We start from the raw sequence: 27,519 nt of genomic DNA, 5'->3' as shown, positions 1-27,519 counted from the left end.
CAGTCATAAGGTGATGCGACGTCTTTATTCAATATCAATCTCAACAACCTTCGTAATCGTTCTGGTCAAAATCATATCAACCTCTGAATTACTCTGTATTCCTTGTTCTATATCAATAGCAAAAGTCAATGAAACCGTAAGGTCTAACTGATAACCCGACATAAGATAACAGGGTTGTCGCTCTTTTTGCTGGGATAATTGAAAGGCCCCTTGTTGTTGTACTCTGTAGTTATCCACAATAGCCGCCGCCCGGCCATCCACCAGTAACAGCCTAGCACGAGTAGCCACCTCCGGTGCTGGGGTGGACCAAGAACCTCCTCCTGTGGCCTCACCTCCTGCGGCACAAAACGCGTGAACTACACCTCGGTTTTGTGTCAAGTTTCTTCTCTGACCTATCTTTTTATGCAGCTGTGAAACTCACCTGAGGATCCATTCGAGTTTTGTTGCTACTTGTCGCATCGCCAATCGTCATTGCCTTGTTCCGTTATCCGGTCTCCCCTCGCAGTCTTAGCTTAGTACCTTGGATCTGCTCTGGTTTACTCTACTACATCTACCCAGACACCAACAGTCGCTTTGACCATCCTCATCTACCCCTCGACTAGACATCTTGGTTGCTGCGCTTCGCATCCTTCTTCGACTTTATACCCAGTCCCTCCTATTTCTCGATTATTCGATCGCAACAATGGCCCAGCCCGGCGTGCAATCATTGAAGGTTTGTTGAGCACAAGGTTACCTGACGGAATATCTGGTTGGCTGACCGCTGCTACAGTGTGTGGTGACTGGTGATGGTGCTGTTGGAAAGGTACGTCGGACAACAAACCGTCGCTTACCGCGACAACTATCACAGAAACTCTCGCTGACTGCTTCTAGACTTGTCTACTCATTTCTTATACCACAAATGCGTTCCCCGGCGAATACATCCCAACGGTCTTTGACAACTACTCTGCTAGCGTTATGGTCGATGGCAAGCCTATTAGTCTTGGCCTCTGGGATACCGCTGGTCAGGAGGATTACGACAGACTGCGACCCCTTTCATACCCTCAGACCGATGTCTTCCTCATTTGCTTCTCCATCGTCAGCCCTCCATCATTCGACAACGTAAAGGCAAAGGTAAATTGACAGCTCATCGCCTGCCTCCCGACTCTACTGACATCTCTCCAGTGGTACCCCGAGATCGACCATCATGCGCCCAACATTCCCATTATTCTCGTCGGAACTAAGCTCGATCTTCGAGAGGATGCATCCACCCTCGAATCTCTCCGACAGAAGCGCATGGAGCCTGTATCATACGAGCAGGCGCTGACCTGCGCCAAGGAGATCAAGGCCTACAAGTACCTTGAGTGTTCTGCTTTAACCCAAAGAAACCTTAAGAGTGTTTTTGACGAGGCTATCCGGTATGTTTTCACTATCATCATCTGCGCATGCTAACAATCCAAGGGCCGTCCTCAACCCTCGACCCACGCCTTCGAAGCAAAAGAAGAATAAGTGCTCTATCCTGTAGATATCTAATGAACGTCACGCGCACATGGCACACGCGCGTTTGAGGATCAACGAAAGCGTCTTGACGACGCGAAACGACATGAAGATTTCTGGATGCTCAACAAGCATGGCATCTGATTATAAGACGGCGGTCTTTACGAGATATCCTTGGGAATGATTGAGGGGGTAATTGTATTTTTTTTCAGCAAGTCCGTTTATCTGTCTGCTTCCCTCAGATGGAAAATGCATATGATGACTTTTTTGCGAGGCGGGTTTTTGAATGATTTTCTGCCTAAGTCTTAGGGTATAAAATAAAAGGCCTAAGAAGTATGGCATAAGTAGCATAAACTGGCCTACTAATTTCGTCTCTTACGCTTGCAACGGCTAATTTTTGACACTCTGAGGTGAGGTTTTGTGATGATCTGTTGTGGATTAATGGAATTGCTTGGGGTGGAACTGCGATCGAAGATGTCAAAGACATCGCATTGCAGCTACACTCATTATCTACATCCGTGATGTTATGGGTATCTCCATTCGAAAACAACTTTTGTATCCGACCGTTCATTAAAATGAACCCAGAAAATGCCGTCAAGCTGGTTTCTATCGCCTCAAACTTCCCGCCACTCGTATCTCTTCAGCAAGCCCGAGTTCACCACTTTTTACCAGGAATATGGGCACGTCGACTGGGGTGAATGCCGTCATCGCCTGCTGGACGTCTGTCGGCGTTGGCCTTGCTGCTCTCTTCCTTTGCAATTCTCTCCCGCTCGATACGCTTGGTGCGGTTCTCGTTTAGCTTGACATTCTTCTCCTTGATCTTTTCCTGTCGTTGCTTTGTCTTTCCGCCTCCACCCGCACTATTGTAGAAGTTAGCTTCTGTATTGATGTAGGGCGATTGTGGGAAGCATTGACTGCGGGTCAAAAGACCCCAATGGCAGCAAAAGAAACTCACGTTAGTTCGACGTTGATGCGACGAGGATAGGAAGTACCATCCGTAAACTCGGAATGGTGGAATTTGTCAAGACATGTTCGCATATGCCAGACCTTTGCGAATTCGACAAATGCGAAACCACGGCAGGGCTTTGAGTCCTTGGGATCGCTCATGCAGCGGACTCCCACGGGATCCAAAGAGGCAAAATGAGCTTTGATGGTCTCAGCGGTGGCGGTAAAGGGCAGGTTGCCGACAAAGACAATATGGCGGTCCGCCTTGCCGTTGGTCTTTGCGTCGGTGGTGTCTTCTTTTGCGTCGGCAGATTCGGTGGCCGTCTCTGCGGATTTTTGCTTTTTGTTCTTCTTCTTGCTCTTGGGCTCATCCTTCGTTTCGACGTCGGCGCTGGTGCCCTGCTGCTCTTCCTCGACCTTGGCCTTTTTCTCCTTCTTCTCCTTCTTCTTTTCCTTCTTTGCAGACTTTTCAGCGTCTACAGTGGTATCGGCGGGCTTATCGTCTGCATCGGCCATCGGGATATCTTGGGTATCTTCGATATCGTCGTCTTGTTCGGGGAGATCCTGTAGATCCTTGCGCTTCTCCTTGCGCTCTTTGCGCGACTCCTTCTTGAACTTCTTGTCTCGCTTCTCCTTCTTGGCCTTTTTCACGTCGGCGCCATCATCCTCGCGCTTGCGCTTCCTGTCGGGTTCGACAGAGACAACAGGCTTCTCTTCGGCCTCGGCTCTTTTGCTTTTCATGGTTGTGGTTTGCGATTGAGAATGTGATGTAGAGTCTTCTGTGACAGTCTTCTGTTCAGAAACTTAGGTAGGTGCAATTTTTAAGGTTCGCGGCCCCACTATTCGCGGAAACGTGCCGCTTTCCCGGCCGAGAAACCAAAACGTTTTGAATCCCGGATAGGTAACTAAGAATGTCATATAACTCCTACTTGTACATGGTTTGACAATACTGATTTCGTTCCACTCTGCAGTATTTATCATTTGTTATGATTCATTATATTATCCTATCTAAGCTGCCAGCTCGACTGGACCTCGAGCTTTCTGTTCTGCCGGCATCTCTGCAATAATCCCCCAACCGCCTTGTAACTCTTGCGGTGGCTTCGCTTCAAATATATTTGCAGCGTCCTCTTTTAGGCTGTTCGCTTTGTCGTCCCTCTTTCGATTACGTCTAAGAAGGAATATGGCGCCAAGGATCGTGGAACTAACGACAACCAATCCCCCGATCACACCCCCGATGATAGGCCCTAGGTTGTTGTTTGTTGGGTTTTCTGATTTCTTTTCTGAGGAACTACTAGTCGTTTGAGTAGACGTCTGTTCAGCTACTTCGGTAGTAGTTGAAGACGTATCGCTCGAAACCGCAGTAGGCTCTTGTGATGTAGTTTGTTCCGTTGCTGTTGTTTTTGTTTCTGCTACTGCTGTCGGGCTAGCCAGATAATTCTCAACTGTAGCATACCTCCCGCAGGCAAGGTAGGAATACTCTTGATCGATTCCGAAGGTTAGAATAGCCGTAGAGCACCATGAATTACGGCCACTATCATTGGATTAGCTCTGACGGGAAGATTTCTGTTAACTGACATACCAGGTAAACGTTGTTAGATCTGTATCAGCCATGCCACAGCCAGTCGAGCATGGTCCTTTGTCGATGCAGTACCCAGCCAATCCGCAATCTGAAGCTGTCAGTACGGTTGTCGGGCAAAATCCCCACAGCCCATTCCGAGTATCAACTCTACAATTCCAGCCAGGGTCGGCAGTTCTGGCTTTGTCGGGATCGCCGTTCAGATAACCGCATGTTGATAACTCAGTACTGATGGCTCGTGGTCCGAGTTGAATACTCGACTGCTCAAAAGTAGCTCCAGTCATTGATGGGATCGCCATATTGTGTACATAGCCGAGTGATGTAAATGTCTGTGCAAAGACGAGTAAATAAGAGAGTTGAAGACGCCTCATGATGAAAGAACACTAAAGGGGTTAGGTTCGCACGTTTTTACAAGAGGATCGGTGCGAAAGCTCAGCGTTATATCTCTACCGCTGCGCGTTTACATGGGTGTTATGATGAGTTGGTTGAGTACCGACAACTCGGGTCGGCGCATCTATTGAGAATGTGATTGGGCCATTCCCTGTTTGAGAATTTCCATTTCCTTGAGCTCATTGTATGAATATTCTGTGATGTGTTATGTCTTTAGTTCATCATCAATGATGGTCGTCGGTCCTTTTATCGTCAGTCGTGCTTGCTGTCGCACAAGTGTAACTCTGTGAGAAGTCAAGATCCCATATTAATGCCTTATTTTGATTTATGCTCGCCAAACACTGTCTCCATTTAGATAATGCTCCTTTCCATCCGTCTCCTCCACCTGTTGGTTCCGGAGTGATGTGACAATGAAAGTTGGCTGCATAGGCCGGTATGGAGACTCACCCCTGTAAGTGAACTGTATGCCGATTTCACTGGAAAACAACACATAAATAAGATAAATAACCTAAAGTTTAGACTGGCTTATGATCAGTAAGTAAAACAACATCTTAAATTTACTATACTTAGCCTTTCAGGTATCATATGTATGTATGCTTCGGGAAGTGTATACACACAAGTAGAGACGGGCGCTTAATTTCCAAATATATCAATCCCTGCTCTCATTTGCGGGGACTGGCTGTTGGTTGACTGACATTGTGATTGACTTTCGGCTTTTACTTTCTTTCTTTCTTCCTTCTTCATAAACCTTTTAATTTACAAGTTGCTCATGTTTCGAAAAATTATAGCACCGCTGCTTGCGTTGCTTTGTTTCCTACTCGTCGTCACAAGTTTATATCTTGGGCGCAGTAGCTTGACTTGGCCGTCGTATAATCCCGTAAGTATCGGGCACAACGAGGCGCAAGCAAGCATCAGTCCAACATCTCTCGAGACAAAGGCCAAGACAACGAGTATAGAAGTATATGTACCGTCAGCCATTTCATCAGTTGCACCTAGTCCAACCGTGCCATCTTCTCCAACCATTTCAAACGGTATTCGTCACTCTCTCGCTATAAAGAAGATCATACTCATGCTACGCAGGCACTATACTTTTAGCAGATCGCATCTCACCTTATATCTCAGCCATTCTCAATCCAACGGCTACCGTCCTGCCAAGACTAAAATGTCCTGTTCTAAACACTCAGCGCTACCGTCCGCTGCAACAGAGGGATGAGAATCAAGAGCAGATAGACTACTTCTTTGCCGTCAATCTACGCAACTGTAAGGATATCCTTCCGCGATTGCTCGGAAGTGTCGTTGAGGTAGCCCAATACCTGGGCGTTTCTAGATGTGCCTTGAGCATAGTTGAGGGAAACTCCGCCGATGGCACCGCGGACGTTTTATCAGCACTTGATCCATTCCTTAAGGAGCTTGGATTAGTTTATTTCCTAAGACAAAACACAAAGATTGACCCTTCAAAGAACGCACGCATCAAGAAACTCGCTCAACTACGCAATTTGGCCCTTGAACCATTGGTCAAAAATCAGGTGTCGGCTTCGGACACTACCACTCTTGTTTTCCTCAACGACGTGGCCGCATGCCCTGAGGATATTCTTGAGTTGGCTCTCCAACGAAAAAGCCTCTCTGCCGACATGACTTGTGCCATGGATTGGGTATACCTTGGCCCACACCCGACCTTTTATGATGTCTGGGTGGCCCGAACAACTAAAGGTGACTCGTTCTTTGAAGTTGGGGAAGACGGCAACTGGAACAGCGCCTGGAACCTCTTTTGGAACGACCCCATAACACGGAGACGTTTCGACGAGAACAAGCCATTTCAAGTATTTGCTTGTTGGAATGGGGCAACAGCAATTGGAGCTGGACCGATTTTGCATGGGTTAAGATTCAGAGAGAGCAATTCGACAGAATGTTTCCAGGGAGAACCGACCCTTTTTTGTAAAGACCTCTGGCATAAAGGCTTTCGTAAGATCGCGGTCATCCCCAGCGTTAATCTCGAGTACTCAGATAAAAGGGGAGCAGATATCAAAGAACTCAAAGGATACGTGTCTAATATTGTTGAGCATCAGATGGAGGAAGATAATGCAATCGACTGGGTATTTTCGCCACCCGAACAGGTCCGTTGCATGCCTACATGGGAGACACAAGGATGGAGGCCATGGAACGAGACGTTATAATAGTTATTCTGTATCCTTATTTTTATGGAGGTGGCCCTAAGCAAGGCGTAAGTCTTGCGCAATTAAACGTTGGTCTTGTCATTCGTTGAGCGTATCTCTTCTTTTCTATTCAACTTGTAATATTTGGGAGATGTATGATCATTCTGACATTGACCAAGCGCTCAGACATAGAGGGAACAAATAACAAATGTCAATAAATCATAAATTTAAGACGGTGTCAATCCATAAATAAACTTTAAGCTTCAAATCGCATGCACACCCTCCTTGACATCCCGAGCCCTCCCCCATATATCAGTCTCGGGGCAGCTTCCCATTCCAACTCTAGGTATTCCGTCTGCCTGCCACTCCTCTAAGCAAACTTGCGGCTCTATTCGGACAGGTGGAACCTGGCATTCTGCCCTCTCTGGCCATTTGTAGAGATCCTTAATGTTGCTGTGGTATCAATCCATTTTCGATTAGAATGTCCCACTGTTTATGACTATATCAGCACTCGTCTACCTTCTACATGGTATCTTGATAGGTGTACAGGGACAATATCCGCGTTTATATGCAAGTTCTGTCACTTGGTCATGGGCAATGCCGTCCTATTCGAGGAAGCGGTTGACGAGGCTGTTTGGGTCTCTGGCTGCCGCCCCTCCAATAGAATTTACTGCATAGGTTGTAGGCAAGTATGAAGTGGTGAATTTAAGACCAGAAGATACTGTAAGTTCGACAGCAAACTCGGCATCCGATGTGCACTCAATATAGTATTTGCTTAGCGCTATATCCTCTACTGCGCAAAGATCATCGTTTCAAAATCATCTCAGATATCATATTTAGTCGCTAATGTTATTTTGGAAATCTTCTTAATATATTCTACAAAGTCAGGTTTCTCAGCAAGGTAGGATAAGCTGTAGGCCATTTCGAGGGAACGACCATGCTTTAGAGGTGTATTTAGCCAACTCTCCAGCGATTAGAAACCGGGCAATAACGTGAGGAATCCCATTTGGCACCGCCATGATATTGAGTGACAGGAGGCTTGCCAACGAGTGGCCTGAATATCGGTGATGTTGATGTTGTTGACGTTGAGTGAGTGCAGATTGGCGATGAGACCATCCGGATCTCGTCTTCTGACTTCTTGATACATAGTATCTCGATCCATGGGTGCAAAAAGGCAGCAGCCGCGTTCAAGATGGTGTGCAATACCACTAGTGGCTCGTGTAGATGCTAGATACGGTATATATTCAGAGAGGAAAGACTTACGAAGTGGCAGCGGCCGTCAGGTTATTCTGGAGGCAACAGCAGAGATCGGATACCTTGAAGTGGAGTCGGCTGCTGCCGCAAAGATCCTTTAGCTCTACCATTGAGGTAATTGGGATTGCTGATAGCAACAGCAAGTTCATTGTACCTAAAAAGTAAATCAGCTCTGAAAACAGTACATTCATATCGGGTCATCTACGCGGCAGGTCCGCAACTTCGGCCTAAGGCGACAGCTCTGTGAGTTCGGTGTCACCATTGAGAACATGATTGATGATTGTATCTGGTTTCCTTATCCTGATCCTTGGAGTGATTGTCGTTTATCTCTTTGGGGTTGCGTATGATGTTTTAATTTTCAGGTGATTTAAGTACTGGGTTGGTCAGTGATGGGGACTTGTTATATCTAGCCCCTCCACTTCAATCCACTTGTTGCAGTCTGTGTACGCGTGGCCGAAACGATAGCACTAGATCAGATTAGACGGTGACGATAGAATAAGATAGGTAATAGTATCTAACCCAATCGCAAGTAGAGGGTGATAGTCGTCGACCTCCAGCGACCCTGGGAGATAGGGGAGGATTGAGGCTGTTCTAGGGGAGGTGGTTTTGATTGTCATTGCGCGTAAAGAATGAGTGTCATTTGATGATAATTGGATGATATCTTGATGCATGAGTGATTAACCTGTAGAAGTGTTGTTGTTGAAGAAAGAGAAATGTTTCACCAAGGCAGAAAAACGTTGAGCGATCCACCTGAAGGTCTTGACCACCCGGTCGATACATTAATGAATGATGAATTCGGAGAAGAGTACAAGCAAGACCGAGGGGGCGGAGGCGGAGGCAAGGACGACCGTGACAAGGACGACAAAAGCGAGAACAAGGAGGTGAAGAAGCATGAGGATGACGACAACAACAGTGACGATGATCAGTGCGTCTATCCGACATACGTTCCTTTAATTCCTACCTGCGGACTTTGCAGATTCTATCTTGAGCCTGATGAACTCATGGTTCATTGAGTTATCTCGTCTGTCATCTCTAAGTATTGCACAAGATCACCAACTGCAAGGAGCTTAGGCTCACCTCCCAGTGTTGCACCAAGCCTCTGGGTATCAGAAACATTGGCCCTTAGAAGTATAAAGGATGAAATTAGTAGGTCAGTATACTCCTGGACTATAATTCTTAGGCTATTAATTTTGTACCCTAAGGCTGCTGCTACCAGGTAGGACATCATATTCAGGGGTTAACTCTCCGGCGACCTGAAATCGGCATCCGATTTGCACTCAATATAGCAGTATTTGCGACACAAGCCTGGGTGATGACGTGAGGAATCCCATCTAGTACCGCTATAGTAATAACAGAAAGCCTGCCAACAAATGGTCTGAATATCGGTGGTGGTGTCGACGTTGAGTGTCTAGTGCAGATTCGAGATGAGGCCGTCTAGGTCATCAGCTATCGCCCATAATTGCGAATTGATGCTGCTGAGGTCGGCGGCAGGTGTGGTGACTTCAACAAATAATAGAGGGGCCAACTCCTCAAGGGCCAGGACTTGCAGCCATGGAACATATATAGAGATGTCTGAGAGAAAAGTTAGTCCTCGATATACCTGGAAAAACAGTATCAAGAAGCATCTGTGTTGAGAAGACAAAGCTGGCTTCGAAATAAATATACGGAAAAAGGCCGAGAAAAAGGGGCAAAGTCAGAGAAAGACGAGAATAAAGATGGAGGAGATACGTACGGTGAGAGCGACTCGAGAAGATATGAATGTATGCGCTGGCGCTTTGGTGCAAACATTGAGGCAGGCATGTCGAATTGTCCACACCCTTGCGGCACAGGTGACTGAGCTGGCAAACGAGTTCAAAATCAAGTCCAAGTCGATATGGAAAAGTGATTAACGACGGCTACTTCCTCGACTTGACAAGGATAAGCAAGGCAAACGTACCTCACGTTTGCGGCGGTGCTTCTCTCGCAGCTGGTACATACCAAGCTGGCGAGATCGTTGGCGGTTCGGCGCTTGAGCTGCTCAATTATTAGCCTACCCTCATCAGCTCATGTGAATGTGAATCTGGAAGGGCGGGCCTGCTGATTAGTCCGATCGATGTGAAGACGCGGTAATCCCATATATTGGCGGAAGAATTTGATGATGACTCCCGTTAACTATTGTATTGAGATATTTATGAAATAAGAATGCTGAACCGTAGGTAATAATGAAAGGTGATTATTGATCTTAGTCGTTACTCGGGAGCCCCTTCCCGCCGCTCTTTCGTCTTTACTTCGGATTGCTGTCACCCTGGACCGTCGTCTCCGGCACAGCGCTATTGTTTTACCCATGGTGGTAAATCCTGCTGCGCTCGCTGCAATTTTGTGACTTCTTCCTCGTTTATCTTTATTTGGACTGTATCTAATGACGTACATTGGCAGCGCAAGCAGTCCTACCGTACTGACTCCACCATGACAACCTCCTCTGCTCCCCTGGAGGCCCTTATTACTACTCCGTGAGTCCTACTTCTTTATACATGTACCGCATCTAACATAGTGTGGTCTTGATAGGCACAAAAACTGCCTATCATAAATGGGAAACCCTTTTGGGTCTACAGCTAAAGCTCTAAACGAGCCTCTACTGCTGCCTCCAAAAGAACCTGGCATCTGCTGCCGCTTCGTAAGGCTTTCCTCCTTGTATACCTATATACCGTATCTAATAATTACAACCAGTTGAAAGGCAGCAGATCATATCAAGTAGCTGCTGTTCCTTATTACCAAGCAGTCGTTTGTCCATTCTGGTGAACAAACTGTCGATCCGCAAGTGGTATTGCTGACTATCTTGAACGTGGATATTGCCCCTGTGTACCGTTGGATCAATACACGATGCACCTGGAAGTCAGAAGACAAGACCCAGATGGCATCATTAACTACTTCCTTAGCAAGATACTCAACATCAACATCAATATCACCGATATTTAGGCCACTCGTTGCGTCCTGTAAGTGCCATGGTGGTGCTAGATGGATCGCCGGGGAGTTGGCGACTGCATACGATGCCCCAGATGACTTTGAAACAGATGACTTTGAAATAGCTGACAAGCGTCGCACAGCCGAAGATTTCTCTATTCTCCGTACCCACCCCTGCCTTTCATGGTGGTGGCCATGGAGGCTGCCGTGGAGGAGGTCTGCCGGCGATGTTTGCAAATTTGTGAGTTTTAAGCTTATATTGCTATGCTCTATTTAACTTGTTTGAGTGCCGTAGTCATGGGCATCTCAGGCTCGTTGCCCCCTGGTGGCAGAAGTGGAGGCCGTTGCCAACGATAATGAGCTTGCGATGTTCCTCTGCTGGAGAGAACTGCCGTCCTTGGCCCTACTCCTGTTCCTACTGTACCACTACAATGAGTTTGCAGCTCGTGTTGGTGCTAGGTCCCATCTTGGAGAGGCCAGTTGTCCTTGGCCCTCATCCTGTTCCTCCTATGCCACTCCTCCGCCTTGTGGAGGCCCCTGTTCCTGCTCAAGCTGCTCCGCCCGCTGCTACTGTTCCGCTACTGTTCCGCTACTGTTCCAGTTACAGCTCCTGCGCCGCATTGACGTTGTTAAAAGACCGATGTTCCCTCGATCTCACTTAGTACTATTGATATCTAAATGCCACAAAAGAATTTTAAGCCGGCATCGGAAGATCCTAGAACAACCTGGCGGCTACATTTAGAGACTGACTATCGTTGGTCATACCCATGAGCCTGCAGAAACCTACTTAGACTGAAGTGGAGAAACGTCAATTTATATATAACCTAAGATAAGTAGGAGACAGAAAACGAAAACAAGAGCCCCCAGAGTTCAATATGTTGATGATACTTTGTGGCTTTACCTACTCGCTGACATGAAGACCATGAGAGGCGACTCACAGGGGACATCATAACCTTCATCCTCGCTCTTTTAATCTTCAGGTGGATTCGACGGTGCGTAATTGATACCACGAACGTGACAAATCTTGGAATCTTCATCCGACCAGCCCGAACATGCTGAAGGACCCTAGATCCACCAGCTCAGAGGTAACCGTCTGCTGTCATGAATGTGGGTTTGTGTTCGGTGAGACCTTTGCTTGGCAGGTGTCACAAACAACCCGTGGTTCATTCGTAGCGTCGCATTAGATGTCGTTGAGCAGGAACATCTGTACTAAGTAAGCTTAGCGCTATCCCGTCTTGGGACCTCCACCTTCCGTACAACCTTGAACCTTGTCAGCCTTACACGTTCCACTCCACCATGAAATAATTGTATCTCCGATGTTCTTGATTGATTGGACATTAGTGAAACTAAGTTGGACAAGATACCCATGTAACTGGACATCGGCAGGTACCCGAACGGTTCTCCACATGGCGTTCCAAATAAGTCTAAGTCGTCTCAACACCATAAACTGAGATTGCGTCCCAGCAATCGAACGTGGAAATGGTTAAGCCAGAACAGCTGATAAGCAAGTCATGCTCATAGATAAAAGTCAGGAATCCTGTTGCTTTAGGGCGACCCGCCACACGGCTAAATAAATGCATGCCTCGAAAGCGAGGTTATAAAGCTTGGTCACGTGTAAGGCACAGAGCTTTGCTCGCACAAGTCTGACCCTCTTAGTTATTTCCGTCCCGTTTTCACGCCGAATATCCCTCCAATTCAGAACAAATCGTAAGTACTCACTCTATCTTCATTCTTCTCTACCTCTGCTTTTTCTCGTCATTCTGGAACATGATTTCACTCTCCAGAGTTGCCAAGTGCTCTTTGGAGTTGCTTTGCCTCTTTTCACTCGCTCTCTACTTGCTCTTCAGCACTTCATTTCTACCTCCCCAGCGCCAGTGGCCAAGCGTTTACTCTTGGGCTATTTCTCTTCTTGTTCTTCATTTCGCGGGACATCTCAGCACCTCCTTTTTATCACTGCTGGCCTACAATCTTCCTTCAAATGTATCAAGCACTGACGTTTCTTTCAGATGAGCGTTCAGAACCAAGCTGGTGCCCTCCCGGGCGTGTTTTTCGCTGGTGGTGGTGGCCGCGGTGGCGGTGGTGGTAATCGTGGTGGGGGGTGTTGTCGCCTGCTTTGTCACTATGTAAGTGTTACTTCTTCAACTGAGTACCTACTAGGTATCTACCTATCTATATACGTACTGTGTCTAATATGAATTACCCAGTGCGGCCGTTATGGCCATGCAAAGGCTGACTGCCAGAAATGGCAGAGGTTGGAAGCCCTGCAGGCATCCGTGGAGGAATTGCTCCTCCACTACAATACTCTTGCGGCTTCGGTCGGGCAGCCGGGTTTTGGCCCCCCAGCGGCTTAACCCCCCCCCCCCCCCCCCTTTTTTTTTTCCTTTTTTTTTTTAAAAAAAAAAAATATCATGGTTAGGGTATGATCAAGGCGTTCACAAGGAGCATGTTTTATACAGGCAAGCAAGATAGCTGCCGTTTTTACAATCGACCAAAAGGTCTTTGATCATTTCTTGTCTTCTTCTGTGACCATGCAAAATAAACTGAATCTGTAGACGCCACATGGCAATGGATGTATGTATTGCGCACCGTCAAAGTCGCCTGAGAATTGAAAAGAGTATGATGAAGATTCCGATTCCCTTGATGATAGCAGGTGGCCTGTTGAGCATTTAGCGGATGTCACTCCCACCTTCATTGCGGAATATGGATCTTGCAATGTCAACATGTCCTAGACATGACATAGGGTTCCACATTATATCATCATAGGTTATTAGAGGCTCGTTAATAAATACCCTAATTCGCGTGAAGATGGAATTGTAGACAAGTGGAATGCAACACATTTCGCATCCAGAGTTTCTGGACACATCACCAACATTTGTGCCCAAGTTCGCTTGTCGACGGCAAGGCTTGGCCACATCTCCAAGCATTACACCCAAGAACCGGGAAGAACTCCTCGAGCGCCTGGATAACGCTGATAAGATTATGGACCGAGGTCTTCCTCTTTGCTCCAACTAAAAGGCTTGGTAACATCCCCAAGTATTACACTCAAGAGCGCTTATTACAACTACGGCGCGAATCGTATTTATGGCTGTTCATTAATATCTACCTAAATACAAGTTCTATATACATGAGGTATGACTAAGCAAACAGACTGGCTCGTCAAGCAATGTGTATGACAAAGACGCAAAGAGTTGAATATTGTTCCAGGCGTCGTAAGGCTGGAAACGGACCTGGATTGGCTGGGACTTTGTGACATGTCGCAATCTTTAAAGAGTCTGTGTGTTTGATCTCTGATGTCAGTTGAGCTTTATGCTTTGAGTAGGTAGATGAGCTCTGAAGGATGAAGAGATACCGAAAGCAAATCATGACAAAGAGTGACACAGGACAAGAGAATATCAAGGCCGGTTAAGAAGTGGCAGTGTGATCTCATTGGTTGGTGTTTGGTAACATTGGTGCTTTCATTGGAGTTGGCTTGCTTTTAATGACTGGAGTGCTATTTGAGAATGAAATATAGTTGATTTTGGCTTTCGTCAAAGAGCTGGCGACCGTTACAAACTGCTGGAGATTGGCTGCAGCTCGGCCAGAAAGAGTGGTGCGCGTCTGACTCTTGAACACTGCTAAAGACCACAAGAGAGTGTTTGAGAAAGGCGCAATGGTGCATGACTCGCTTGTTGGAGGCTGCTGGCGAATCCGTGAACTAGCCGAGAAATATATTTTGGCCGTCTTGGAGAACGTTAGTGATCAATTAAGGTTGGTTTTGTTGCACGCCTTTGTAGATTGACTGAAAGGTTAATCAATGCTCGTCTTGCTTTTGTTTGACCGCCCGTAGCCGGTAGTTAGCTGCGATCCTTGGAAGTTGCTGCACCGCCCTGTTGCCCTGTCAGAATACTGCCTTTTGTATCTATTAGGTCAAACTCACATTCATTACTCTTGTATCGCGTCACTCCGTGTCGTCAAGTGTTGTGTCATAACTGTGTCAATCAAGTGTAGTGCCTGTGCCGAGGAAGTTGTTAGCCGTGTCGGCTTATGTGGATTTGAAAGGGCATACCTTTGATGTGATCAACTGGAAGATGTGTAGATTTCGTAGACTGACAGAAGGATTTGACGATAGCTGGAGTCGAGGGCCAACATGTTCTTCACAAAAGAATAACGTCGAATCATGGGTATTGGGAGTTGATTATTGTCTCAGTCTTGAGATGCCTTGTTCAAATTAGCACTCAAGCTTCATCATCTGACGATAAAGAGTCAACTTACTGAGTAGTTCCAATCGCGGCGGTAAAGAGAAGCAAAGCGTGGTAGTAACTGTGCTCCTGTTGCGTGGCCCTTTTGCGTGGCCCTGTTGCTGCCGTTATTGTTGCTGTTGTTTTTGTTGCCCCTATCGTTGCCGTTGCCGCAATTGCTGTTGTCGTTCGTCTGCTCATCGTGTCACACCATCATAACCTCCATCGTAACCTCCCTCAGGATCACCTCCATCATCAACACCTCCCTCCAAAACACCTCCCCAAGAGGGACCGACTAACTTGAGCAAGGGCAAAAGACGGGGCTTGACATATTCCTCGATAACCCTCGGCAAAATAGACATCGAATGATGCACTCGCTTCGTGAACGGCAGGTAAGACTAGGATGATGAATAGTTGAGAATAGGATGGAGATTGGACGTATCAAAATCCTTCAATCTCGACACAATGTACCCATAATGGGCTTGTCAAGATCGTCATCCAAAGCGCCCAGGGCGTCAGGGTCGCCCGGGACCGGTTATTGTCGAACATATACAGGTTTGATAGTTGTTTCTGCTGTCAGATAGTGGTTGGAAGGTCCAGTTGCCGCATGGTTGTGCTCTCGGTCTTCGAAGTGTTCGCTATCAGAACCGGCGAGGTCAATGCCTACGAGGAAAGTGCTAGATCCGCGAAACCTCCGAAAGGCGCACCAGCCTCTTGCATGCGAAGATCATCCATCGCATCATCCAGCCATAGTTGGGTATGGGAATGGAGATGTTTGAACTCTGAGATACTGAACCAGATGTGGTAGAGACAAGTCTCTTGAGCCGGGAGACCGTCGCGAAAAATGAGAAAGTGTCGCAGGTCTTTGATGATAGCTTTTGGAGCTAAATATCGTTCCCTTGGTCATTGTAATGTGCAGTTGTATGCCTATTGTAGTTGGGTAGGGATCGGGGGAGTGTAGCTCGATTGTAGCTGTCGATGTAGGCGAGTTTTTGTGGCCAAGTCGATCTGTCTAAAGCTGTGAAATGTTAGCCGTGTAATCGATGAAAATAAAATGACTTACCTATTGCAACTCATTTCGAACTTTTTGACAAGCAGACGTGATTGCCATGCAGCAAATGGTAACCTGAAACTTATTTTTGCTGATCCGACTAGCGTCGACAGCAAGCTGGAAGATTTCATGACCGGGCTGGCTTCCTTAGAACATTCTCTAGTGGAATACATGAAGGGTAGATGCGGTTGGGTTGCTGTTGGCTACCGCTCAAGGTGCTTTGAGTCTTATGGTGCTTTTGGGGCATTACCGGCCTGCCATATCGGACGAGATCATTGACCACTGCTCGACCATGGTTACGGTGAATTTGAGGTATACTCGTAAGAGCCACCGAGTTTGTCGTGGTCATGTCGTGGTCGCTCGTATTGAGGTCGGAAGTTTGAAAGGAATGGGATGAGAATAATTTTTCTTATTGTTGATGTCTGGTGAGTCACCTGACATTCGGTAACTTGACGTGTTTGTTGATCATTTCTTTAAAATGATTGCTGATTATGATGAGTGATATACCTGTCTTATTTAAGGGATATCGAATTGGTTATTGACGTAGTCGTTTGGAGATTGTTTGAGATGCCGTTTGACGTCTCTAGTGGGGTATGTTCATGACTTTGGATGACCGGGGTAGACATGAACGCTCACTTGATGAGGACAGGAGGTGGACTCGGTTGCACTGATTGTGGAGTGAAACACGATCGGGAAACGCGATCGCGGGGCAAGACAAATGTTCAAGGATCAACCATGGCAGGGCCATAATTGACTTCCTGATACTGGGGTATCTTTGGTCGATATTGCTGTTTGATGATATGATGTTTTGACTATCCTTTGGTGATAGAGACATAATATCGGTTGGATATCGATGATTAATGTGCCCGTTCTTTATAGGTGTGGAAGCGAGCAGCATGTTGCAATATCTGAGTGTATTGTCGAACTCCAGAGTCTACAAATGATTAGTCGATGCATACGTGTAGTAATGATCAATATTTACCTTGACACCTCCTGTCCGCGTAGCCTCCCTAAGATGACAAATGTCGTTTCCGATCATTTGCCGTACTTTCATACTCGAGTGAGCTGTTGCCTTGCGTTTGGTGAGCGTTTGTTGTCCTAGCATCTTGTACGCTATTGCAACACATTCTTGTTCTCAAGATAGTCGTAGGTTCAACCCATGTCCTAGAGGGGTTTGCTATTGTGGTATCATGGAGAATGCTGTCGAGGAAGCTTGACTGACAAAGCTGAATATGTGGCAGTAGAAAATGTCTGGCAGGTTGAAGAGTTGGCTTTCGGGTAAAGGCTAGAGGTGAAGGCTCAGAGGTGAAGGCTCTTGGGAGGTAAAGGGTACATGTCACTGTTTAGTTAGCTGGGGGGCTATCCGCAAACATCATCAAATAGGAGATGGTCATCACTCAAGATCATTTCAAAGAAGCTTGACGTTCATGGAGATGGCTGGAAGAAAAGAGTCATCTTTTCGACGAGGCTGGATCTCAACATGATTCTCAAGGTTGAACAGAGTGAAGCTGGATTTGACGTCAACTCGATCTTCTGGTTGCCGAGAAGAGAGTCGGTGAAACCTGTTCAAATGATTCTGTTGACGCGATGGTGGGCCAATCCTGTTGGTGCGGTTGTGGTGAGGCGTAGTTCACAAGAGAAAGAAAGAGACGGGTCTTGTCGCAGTGCTCGCATGGTTGTAGAGGCTTTTTGATAGAAGAGTTCCCCATGGCTCGAGGTGTTCCAGTGGAAGCATCTCTGAGTTGGCGATGGGGTTTTGCGATAAAGGTGTAGAAATGACTGAAGGGTCTTGCGATAGAGTCCGGTCTCTTGGTATTTCGATCTCTCGTGGCGGTATTCGAGAAGAAGAAATCTTTAGTTGACAAAGTTGTGAGCGAATGGGCGTAGAATGTCTTGTATCATCTCAATCACCAAAGGTGAGAGTTGAGAGAAGCTGATTCGTTTCCATGTTTTCTTAGCAGGTGACTGGTGAAGGTCTTGCTGTAGAAGCTCGATCACTAAGTGATTTGTCGATGGAGATTTCTGAGCACAATGCTTGTGTTTTGCAATAGCTCAATCTCAGAATAGTAGGTACTGGGTGGGAAGTCTTGTGAAGAAGCTCAATCTCATGAATGTTATCTGGGTTTTATGCAGATGGTTCGAAGATGTTTTGTGAAGGTTGAACTGAGATTTCAGAGTTGATGGCTTGAATCTCTGTTGTGAATTCATTCTTCAGGTTTACCGGAGAGAGTATCTTCTGGTGAGACTAAGGTGATGGTTGATTGAAGTAGTTCAATCTCTGATTTCGTCTGAGAGAACATCTTCCAGGTGATTCCAGGTGATTTTTCGAGGGGTCGTCCTTTCAGAGAAGCTCGTCAAGGAGGTTGAGTAGGTTGAAAGGTCGTAGAGGTTTGTTTGAGAAGTCTGAGAGGTCGTAATGCCAGGGCCGCCTGTTGAGTGTGCTGCCGGCGACTCAGTCATTCCCATACAGTATCACCCCCGTACCCAAAACTTACCCAAACGCCCGCCCCCTAAAAATACAAAATACCAAAATGCACAGCATGGTTGGAACAACTGAAACCCTTATGATGTGCGAATGAGGCAAACTACCCCTTGCATGACTAAGGGCTCGGTCCACCTTATACTAATGCGTTGGAGACTTTTGCTACCAAACATGGAGTTTCCTGACATCCTAAATTTCCTTCAACGAGGCCATTCCCCGGAAAGGCTGAGCTAAGCCTGCATAATGACGAAGACGTCTGCTACCAAAATTGAGTGCTTTGACTTACTGATGGTGTGAAAGGTCACTGCGCCGGCATGTCTGAAAGCTCGTCTCCCCTGATGATATGTTTGGAGACGTCTGCGGCGAAAATTGAGTGCCTTCCCGGCGATGTTGAAAAGAAAAAGAAAGGAAGGAGGAAGGGGGAATACTGTGCTTAACGCCTGACATTAACAACACTATTGCTTCGACGGGTAACTCAATTCTTTGGCCGCCATTCTTGACCCTTCCTGTTGAGGCATGGATAGCAGCGATAGCACCTGTATTTGATTATGTCGTCTCTGTCTTTGTTATCATGGTCCTCGACTTCAGCATCGTGACGGGGTTCTTCGTCTTCAAGGTGGTAATCTTCCTCGTCTCCGAGAGGTAGCCTCACCTCCAAGAGGGGCATCATGGTCTTCAAGACGGAGATTCTTTGACGTAGTCGGAGTTGCCAAAAATTACTCTTCGTTCTGAAGGCGCTGCATGGTAGGAGGAGCTACAGCGGCAGCGGCAGACGGAACTGTAGTTGAAGCAGCCGCGGTGAGAGCTGGAGCAGGGATGGCCATAAGCCGCAATAGTGGCGAAGATGCAGGAGGAGGAGTTGGGCACCATGGAACCGAAGCTACGAGGCTACTGTATGGTGAACTTTATCTCCAGGGAAACGGGACTGGTCATGGCCCTGTGAATGACACTAAGAGAAGTAGATAGAATGCAGCGTATTAAGCTACAAAACTTACGAACGAACAACAGCACATCAACCGCCATAAAAGGCGGGAGGGTGGTCAGATAGTAGTAAGACATCTAAACAAAACGTTAGTTCTTGATACACCTGGTCACCTTTGCGCCGGGGAGTGAGAAGGTATTTGAAACAAGCCAGAAAAGCAGACTCTGAGCCAAAGTTGGAGAGACAGGAGGATGAAGACCAAGGAGATACTTACGATGATTCTGGGCGAGCGTAAGAGTTTTGGGCATATTAGGGAGGAAAGGGAATGTCATACTCCTGAAAAGAGACCCTGAATTTAGGAGCGGCGATTACCTGCGAGATTCCAGATTTAGTACCCCGGGGGACAATTCTTTTTACCTTGTCCCTTTATTCTTCCTCTATCCATAGTTACATATACTAAAGCAACAGAATCATATCTTAATAAATAAAAGCCTCCCTGGTCTAACGGTAAGGCGCACAGGTGTATAGACGATTCTGAATTAGAGAGATATCCTCTAATTTCGGATCGTCAATATGCCCAGAGATCTGGGTTCAAATCCTAGGGGGGGTATTTCTTTTTTTTTAATCCATGCTCTTGGTTGTAGCGGGTGATCCATTCATCAGCGGTTTCTAGTGGGAGTTGGGCACGCTTACTTGGTCGGCCTGAGCTCTAGGGCTCTTTGTCGTCGTTATAACTGTTGTCTTTATTGTGCGACAAGGGGACTAGGTTAGCATATGGAGGCTGTAAGAGCGTTCTTCGGAAGCCGGGTGGTGCCAGCTGAAGCGGCAATGCTGACATTTACGGCCGCCCGACGATGCTGGGCATTCTAGAGGGCGTGTATGTCAATGGTGTTGAGTGAGCTCGGAGTTGGTGCTATTGATGTTGAGGAAGAAAAGGGGAAATGCATACGCATGTGACAGGGGTCACCCGCGCATACAGTGCAGTGTTGTCCTATTACAAACAGATGCTTGGATTGATCCAACGAGCTATTGTGGCTTTCCTTGCGACTTTTTTTTTTTTGGGGGGGGGGAGGGACTTGCAACTATCACAACATTCAGTACATTGCAAATGAAACCGTCAGGCATGGCTGTGTTCAGTGAAAGCAGCAAGTCCACAACGATGGCCGAATATGAGAGTGGCCATATCGGGAAGGAGGCTGCTTTGCTCCCGGGAAGAATATAGAGTCTAGTATGGTAATCAGTGCAGAAGATTAATTTGGTAGTGTCAATATACAGCCCAATAAGAAGTCTACGTCGTGGAGATTTGCAATGCGGGAGTCATGTTGCAATAGTGTAGTGCTTGTATGTCACTTCCAAGTTTAAATAGATAGGTAGCTTTTTACTTGGGTAAGTCGTGTCTAGTAATCACTCATTATTGTGTCGGCGACGTTCAGGGCTGAGCAAGTCCACATGAGGCAGTGCAGTCTTGCGTTAGACAGCACAAGTCAACCAACATCCGAGATCAAGATGATAAAAATAATAAATAGCCTAAGGGTCTAGTCTAAACATCCTAAACTCAGTCACCAGTTTTGTTTCTTAGGTTCTTTATTGTGACTACCTACCCCCGACATCATCATCCACATATACGTTAGAAACATCTTGGCTCAGGCCAAGGCACCTGGAAACTGATAAATGAAACATAGAAATATGAACCTAGAAAACCTTAATGATAGTTATTTATAAAAAGAACTGAAACATTTAGTTATGTATTCCCATTCTATAAACTAATTGCACCTCCTCAAACTTCGTCAGAACACCACCCAACCATGTTGATCAACATATGTACTGAATCTCTAGTTACTAGATATGGGGAGGTAGTTGGTGGTGATAGAATTGTTGCTGTTGATGTTGGTGTTGTTGGTAATTGGGCATGAAATGTCGCGGGTAACCCTGATTGTCGGCCATGTATTGTCGAGGAGGGTTGTAACCATCCAAACCCCCACGGAAAGATTGCATGTAACCTCTTCCTGAAGGTAGTCCATGGCTATTTCCTCGCCAAGTTTGTTGATTGCCCACTGAAGTCCAATCCCTTGGTTGACTCTGTATATGGTACGATTGACCACCTTTGGCCGATGAGGACTCATTATGCCGATTGCCATTGAAGCTACTGTTTCCTCGTCCTCCCCGACCTCCTCGACCTCGGTCTCCCTGCTTTCGCCAACGGTATGGCCTCCGGTTTCCTCGTGGTTTCGTGACGGAGAACTCGATCCTCTTGAGAGGAGAAGTAACCATGATATTGTCCGTAAGGCCGTGTTTTTCAAGCTCTTCTTTGCTGCAAGTGCAAATCTGGAACACGTGCTCAAGGCGGTCAACATTCTTGACCTCGGGAACATACATTCGCACAAAGTCCCCATTTCCATCGTAGTCAAATGCTTGTTTTACCTGGTTAAAAGACCTCGATTGGCCTCGCGGATCATTACCAGTGCCTGACACGTAACTCCAGTTTCCCCAGTTGCTGTGGGTGTCATAATCTATGAGGTTTTGTTCGTAGTAGGCAGCCCCTATTCTCCAATCTATCCCCAACGACTTTGCGAGGTACGATGCGACATTTTGTCTGGCACGATTCGACGTGTATCCTGTGTGAAAAAGTTCCCTCTGCGAAGCATCGACTAAGCCCATGCCCGTGGTTCCTCGTATCCAACGGTGTATCATGTCTTTGACTTGTTCTGTGGATGGGTGTTGATCGGGCTCGGCCTCCTCTTCCTGGTCTGTCAGCCACTTTTTGTCGTAATTTCCGCTAGCCCCTTTAAACCCATCGATCTTGAAGAGACGGACTCCGAATTTCATGGTGCAAAGTCGCATGTAGTCGCGCCACAGGAGCTCGAAGCGCACACTACGAGTTCCTTCACTCTCACCCTCACCGTAACCCATGGCACCGGAATAGCTCTCTTCCAGCCCATCTTCGAGCTTGACAAGTTCATCGTGGATTGAACGGGCTGTAATGTTACCCATGGCCAGGTATGCCGAGAGTTTGGTGCTGTAGTCGATTCCAATCAACCCGTTACGAGTCTCTTGGTAAGTAGTCATTGAACCCGACTTAATGAGATGGTAAAGACGGTCCCAAGCAGGGTTCTCGCCGCCTTTGAACGGGTGAGAGGATTTTGCTCCTTCAGGGAAAGGGGGAGGGTCAGAGATGATGGGAGCTTTGACTGGTTCCAGTAGAAGTCGCTCGAACTCGTCATAATTGTCGGGAATACGAAAAGGGGCTTGTTGAGATGGGATCCATGATGAAGGGAATGAGGGCAACGATCCGGCCTGCGGACGTGGTAGAGGTGGTCGAGGACGCTCTCGAAGAGGCTCTTGTGTCTTCCTGTAAGACGTAAAAACATCAGGAAGATCAGTGCATTCTTTTGACAGGCCAGTATCACGACTTGGAGATGTTAGTGACACACTTCCTTCCACAAGAAACAAGAGAACTTACTCATCAATGTAATACTTTTCATCCTGCCAAAGCTTAAAACTGATGCCCTCCTCAGAGCACACCGAGGCGACAGCGTTCTGGTCGTCCAGTTCTTCTTTCGAGGGCTCCTCAGTCATCCAGACAGTATCGACAGATTGGTTGTTTTCGTTCAACGACATGATCAAATGCTTCAAGACATCATCAAACTTGCCGATGCGAACCAGTATGCCGCTGCCAATGTTCTCAAAGTTTGTCTTGACATCCCAGATACACTCGGCTTGGAACTTGGCTCGAAGGGGACCACATCTCCAGAAACCACCGACCTGGCTCTTGGCTAGTGGATAGGGAGACTTTTGGCCCTCAACAATAAATCCAGAGGTTTCGATCTGGTGAGGGGGGAGGATGTAGATGGGAAGAAGGTGAGTAAAACCATGGTCAGTAGTGGCCAGGTGGTGAAGAATGGGGTTGTCGATGGCCCTGAGGTCGCGTCGAAGTAAATAAACGAGGAGTTTATTCCCGGCCATGGTGAATGTAGTTATCGTGGGGTTAAGGCGTCGTGGTTATGCGTCAAGGGTCCTTTTGTTTCTGGGTCGGAAAGGAGAATTCAAGGGGGGACGCGATTGTCAGATCTAGGTCTGCAGGTTGTGTGAGATGGGTCAAAGGGATGGGTGACTGGGATTGGAGGCCTGATATTTCGACCACCAGTATTTTCTTTTGCTGGTCTCAGGGAAGTAGTGAGAGCCCCGTACGACAGGTGTAGGGTGCAGTTGTATTGGAGTCGTTTAGTGGATTGTTGAACGAGGACGAATAAGGATCTGAGCTGAACTGAACTGAAGAGCTGTCCAACAAATGAGTCTGGTAACTCAAGAAGGGATGTATAAGAGAGACTTGTATGTAAGAGTCTGGTTCGATAGGGAACGGTGGATATGGATCATGGAAATACTAAATTCTCAGGATGTCTTTGCTATAATATAAGCTACGGTATGGTTCAATACACCACCGTAACTTAGCCTAGCTTACAGGACTAACTTTCAACGGTTCCTGGCCAAGAGATAGTGTGAAGCGAAGCAAAGCAAAGCAAGTAACGTCTTCGGCAGGGGTGTATATATCGGACCCTTGAGTATGAGATGAGAGAACTAGGCGGGATCCTAGCGTGGTGTGTGGACTTGTATGTAATGAACTCGACAGTGTGGGTACTGAGGGAACTATGATGATGGCATGAAGTCCCCTAATTTGCAAAGTAGATCTGAGACTAGATGATGAGTTGAGGATGATTGCAGATGAGACAAGTAACAAAGGGAAGGCGAGTTTGAGTTGAGGTGAATCGTAGAGGCTAACTGACCACAGTAGAGGTATGATTGAATTGAAAATTGATGACGATGACAATCAAGTAGGCAACTAATAAAGATCCAACGGCGATTTAGGATCAAGGGGACCTGCAGATTCAGATGTAGTGATCGGTACGCTAAGCATCCGATTTATTATTGTAAACCAGGATAGACAAAAACGTTCAAACGAAGAGAAAAGATACCATATACAATAGGTAATTCTTTCAATATGAGATGTACAAGGAAAAGAAAAAGAAAAATAGGTTTAGCAATAGACAAAAAAAGAAAGGGAAAAGGGTGGACAAAGTAAAATCGTCATTTTGGACCCTGATCGGCCCGAGGGCGCTAGAATTGATAATGCCTTTCTTCTCTTTTCTCTTGTCTTTGGTAGCGATGATGGGATTTCCATCACTTAGATCTAAGCATCCTTGTAGCTTCATGCGGATCGAAGGTGACAGGGGCATTCCTTTCTACGTCTCTTCCCCCCAATTGGATAAGTTTAATGCAAGTACGAGTCCGGGACGACGCGCAATTGCAGTAACGGCATCTACAGGGGAAATGTACCTATAAAGTCGATGATTGACAGAGACAAGGGGCGGGCATGTTGACAGTCTGACAGTCCCCTATTTAGAAACGTCAATCATGTCTGTATTTATCAATATTGGTAGCCTCGAATTTAAAACAGAAACAGCCATGCTACCATATCAAGCCTCACCTCCGAGATATCGTGGTTCCTTTTCCGCCTCACTTCTTTTTGTTCTCTTGTACGACATGATCTGATGGGATGAGATGCGATGCGATGCGGCTGTACAGTTACCGATCTATTCATCGACTCAAATCGCTACTGGGGGCGTGTATGTTGCTACATAAAATGTGAGACAAGGGGACAGCGGAGTTTGAAAGAATAGATTTCTCTTTTCTTATGGCGATGTATCCGTAGAGTAGTACTGCACGCGTCGTGTCTGTGATCGTGGCCATGGTTGAGGTAATTGGGATCGAGAAAACCGCAAAATCAAGGGTCCATCCAGCCACTACAACAATGACATCATGACTTGAGAGCTAGTTGAAGGGACTAATTGAAGGGACTGAATGGACGCCATCTAGACTCTGGTAGCGTCTATACTGTTTTGCCTTCAATTTATTCATGTCTAGTTTCATAGAACAGCATGTAAATGCTAGTATTCGCTCTGTATACAGAAACAACCCAATAAGCAATTCATCCAGCCAGTCCAAAAATGACTTCTGATCTGCAAGTAGGGTGATCGCACACGGCCATCGAGCGGAACCAGACAAACCTACAAGGGTCTAGGCGTCTTGTCATCCACGCCAAGACGAATAAATGGCCTGACAATTAATTATAATTGCTTTTTTACTCCCATTGCCGATACAGAATTTATACACATCTTCTACCTAATCCTTGCCGATCTGTTTGCAACGTGCGTTCCCGAACATCGGGGTTTTAACAATAAAAAGGAAGCATTCTAGGCCTCATGCACTACTTTCATTAGTGTCAGCGGCATTTGCCGCCTTCTAGGGGTTGGAACTGCAACTATCACAAAGGGTGTCATTAACAGTACGCGTCTTTACTGATCATCCTTAACAAAGCAAATATCTCAACGGGCGTCGACTCTTCCAGCCCTCTAGGTGAAATGCATGTCTCATCCCATGCTTCAATGCTCCATTGAACACACTCGTAATTGATTGCAGAAAGCCTCCATGCGACTGTGTCAGCCTCGCCATACCACGATTGCCAAATCAGTCAAGTAGAAAGTAGATCATGGCCAATCTTTCTACAGTAACATGGTCTCGACCGGGGTCATTATTAATTCGTTTCCGATGTTTAAATCTTTAAAGTCTCTGGACATCGGCAAGAATTACTACCAACAAAATAACCAGGTATCCAATCTTTCGATTTCATTGCAACATGGAACTAAGCGACGCAACAATGACGAAACCAGTTTAAAAGTGCAAAATCTCAGTCTCATCCAAACTTGTAGCGATTCGAACCAGACTCGATTCGCCGCTTAGACTTTTTGATTCGGGGTCTTTTTCAGGAACATGACATATCATGACGACAGTCGCGCCTATCAGAGGATCGCCGTCACCGTCATTGCTGAACGAGAAGGTTTCTTGCAGAGCTAGACTGTCCTCAAGAATCCAAACTCGAGACCTGTTTTCGATATTTTATAGTGGTTGTAGAATGGGAATATCGATTAATTGAATCCAATTGGCATCATTCTAGCTCAAAGCAGTGCATACTAGACATCTTCCATTCGGCCTTACCCTACACTAAACCTCGATCTCGATATTTTACGATCTTGCACGCTCCGTTCGGGTCGCAAAATCACGTTGGTCTTATCGAATCGCTGACTTCTCCTCCTTTCCCTGTAAGTATAACATTCGAGATGCGATCAAGGCGACGCATGCAATGACATACGCCACAACGTAACGGCCGTCATGGCATGACTGGAATACGAATTATCAAGGCCTCAATTTTATCATGAACCTGACGTAGGGGGCATGTTTTTACTTCTATCATGTCTCATTTGAATGCACGATCGTGATTAAGGAGAAAAGAAGGTGTTGTTCAAATCATTTTGTCTGCACAATCATATGCCACTCATCGCGATTCGAAGCTCATGCCGTTGCTTCAAACAACACCAGGTGGACAAGGTAGACTCAAAATATCCGTAGTAATTTCCATCAATACAATTCACTACCGCAGGCAAATTTGCAAGTGCACATTTCGTCATTTCTCTTATGGATCGAGATCTCAATCTGAACCAGGTATAATCTTCAATTGGGCAGCACAGCATCAAGACTGCCAATCAACATTTATGTTTCTCCTCATTAAGACGTTGCAAGCTTGACAGGACGTATTTCGTCATTGATGCTATACACACTCATCCGCTCGAAACAGTTGCTGGACATCCATCATCTTTTGGCAAGACATTCATCTACTCTAGAGCCATGGATATCCTTCACTGACCGACAACGGTTAAACCCACATGGGATTACATCCTCGGTCGGAATAGTCGTATTTCCGAAGAAAATGACCCCAGATTTTCAACGAGGGGAAACTGGGGTAGAGATGGGGGGAATCAAGAGGCTCAATCAGCTGTAAAGAAATTTTGGTGATAGACGCGAGTTTGTCTGGAAAGAGATAGATCCAATGCAAGATTTATATTGATTCGAATTTCTAACCTCTTGGACTTTGAGAACAACACCACAACCAGGTCGAAACTCGACTCATGATCGTGATTCTTTAGATATATATATAAACGTCAACACTGTCAATTGAAGCCAGGTAGATACTTATCGCGTCGTACATACTCGGGGTTTGATGGAA

At 46.4% G+C, this 27,519-nt stretch overlaps 6 protein-coding genes and 1 pseudogene across 7 annotated transcripts; 4 read left to right on the top strand and 3 right to left on the bottom strand.

The window, feature by feature from the left end:
• The first annotated feature begins 242 nt into the window (after nucleotides 1–242).
• On the top strand, nucleotides 243–1,899 carry EDB82DRAFT_497108 (P-loop containing nucleoside triphosphate hydrolase protein). The gene is made up of 5 exons (XM_025733951.2): nucleotides 243–712; nucleotides 770–802; nucleotides 871–1,110; nucleotides 1,162–1,394; nucleotides 1,438–1,899. Exons 1-5 carry the CDS (start codon nucleotides 683–685, stop codon nucleotides 1,499–1,501), a joined length of 600 nt encoding a protein of 199 aa, XP_025584806.1. The 5' UTR covers nucleotides 243–682; the 3' UTR covers nucleotides 1,502–1,899.
• EDB82DRAFT_497106 (uncharacterized protein) lies at nucleotides 1,803–3,313 on the bottom strand. The gene is made up of 2 exons (XM_025733950.2): nucleotides 2,429–3,313; nucleotides 1,803–2,333 (listed from the first exon to the last, which is right to left on the bottom strand). The coding sequence occupies exons 1-2, from the start codon at nucleotides 3,157–3,159 to the stop codon at nucleotides 2,129–2,131; spliced, it is 936 nt and encodes a 311-aa protein (XP_025584805.1). The 5' UTR covers nucleotides 3,160–3,313; the 3' UTR covers nucleotides 1,803–2,128.
• Nucleotides 3,314–3,352: 39 nt separating this feature from the next.
• Nucleotides 3,353–4,499, bottom strand: EDB82DRAFT_497105 (uncharacterized protein). The gene is made up of 2 exons (XM_065608543.1): nucleotides 3,998–4,499; nucleotides 3,353–3,949 (listed from the first exon to the last, which is right to left on the bottom strand). The coding sequence occupies exons 1-2, from the start codon at nucleotides 4,363–4,365 to the stop codon at nucleotides 3,427–3,429; spliced, it is 891 nt and encodes a 296-aa protein (XP_065464644.1). The 5' UTR covers nucleotides 4,366–4,499; the 3' UTR covers nucleotides 3,353–3,426.
• Nucleotides 4,500–5,090: 591 nt separating this feature from the next.
• Nucleotides 5,091–6,775, top strand: EDB82DRAFT_497102 (cryptococcal mannosyltransferase 1-domain-containing protein). The gene is made up of 2 exons (XM_065608542.1): nucleotides 5,091–5,415; nucleotides 5,465–6,775. Exons 1-2 carry the CDS (start codon nucleotides 5,154–5,156, stop codon nucleotides 6,556–6,558), a joined length of 1,356 nt encoding a protein of 451 aa, XP_065464643.1. The 5' UTR covers nucleotides 5,091–5,153; the 3' UTR covers nucleotides 6,559–6,775.
• Nucleotides 6,776–12,309: 5,534 nt separating this feature from the next.
• EDB82DRAFT_474390 (uncharacterized protein) lies at nucleotides 12,310–13,082 on the top strand (the record flags this gene model as incomplete). The annotated part of the gene is made up of 4 exons (XM_025733945.2): nucleotides 12,310–12,345; nucleotides 12,388–12,438; nucleotides 12,738–12,854; nucleotides 12,936–13,082. The coding sequence occupies 4 exons, from the start codon at nucleotides 12,310–12,312 to the stop codon at nucleotides 13,080–13,082; spliced, it is 351 nt and encodes a 116-aa protein (XP_025584800.2).
• A 6,811-nt stretch (nucleotides 13,083–19,893) lies between these two features.
• On the top strand, nucleotides 19,894–20,013 carry EDB82DRAFT_t157 (annotated as a pseudogene). The gene has a single exon. The product of its transcript is annotated as a tRNA-OTHER (tRNA).
• Nucleotides 20,014–20,928: 915 nt separating this feature from the next.
• On the bottom strand, nucleotides 20,929–23,729 carry EDB82DRAFT_497090 (putative cryptochrome). The gene is made up of 2 exons (XM_025733939.2): nucleotides 22,864–23,729; nucleotides 20,929–22,812 (listed from the first exon to the last, which is right to left on the bottom strand). Exons 1-2 carry the CDS (start codon nucleotides 23,364–23,366, stop codon nucleotides 21,243–21,245), a joined length of 2,073 nt encoding a protein of 690 aa, XP_025584795.2. The 5' UTR covers nucleotides 23,367–23,729; the 3' UTR covers nucleotides 20,929–21,242.
• Between the last annotated feature and the right edge of the window lie 3,790 nt (nucleotides 23,730–27,519).

The sequence above is a fragment of the Fusarium venenatum genome, assembly GCF_020744135.1.
Source record: "Fusarium venenatum strain MPI-CAGE-CH-0201 chromosome Unknown EDB82scaffold_2, whole genome shotgun sequence".
NCBI classification, from domain to species: domain Eukaryota; kingdom Fungi; phylum Ascomycota; class Sordariomycetes; order Hypocreales; family Nectriaceae; genus Fusarium; species Fusarium venenatum.
This window is presented reverse-complemented; position numbering and strand designations above follow the sequence as displayed.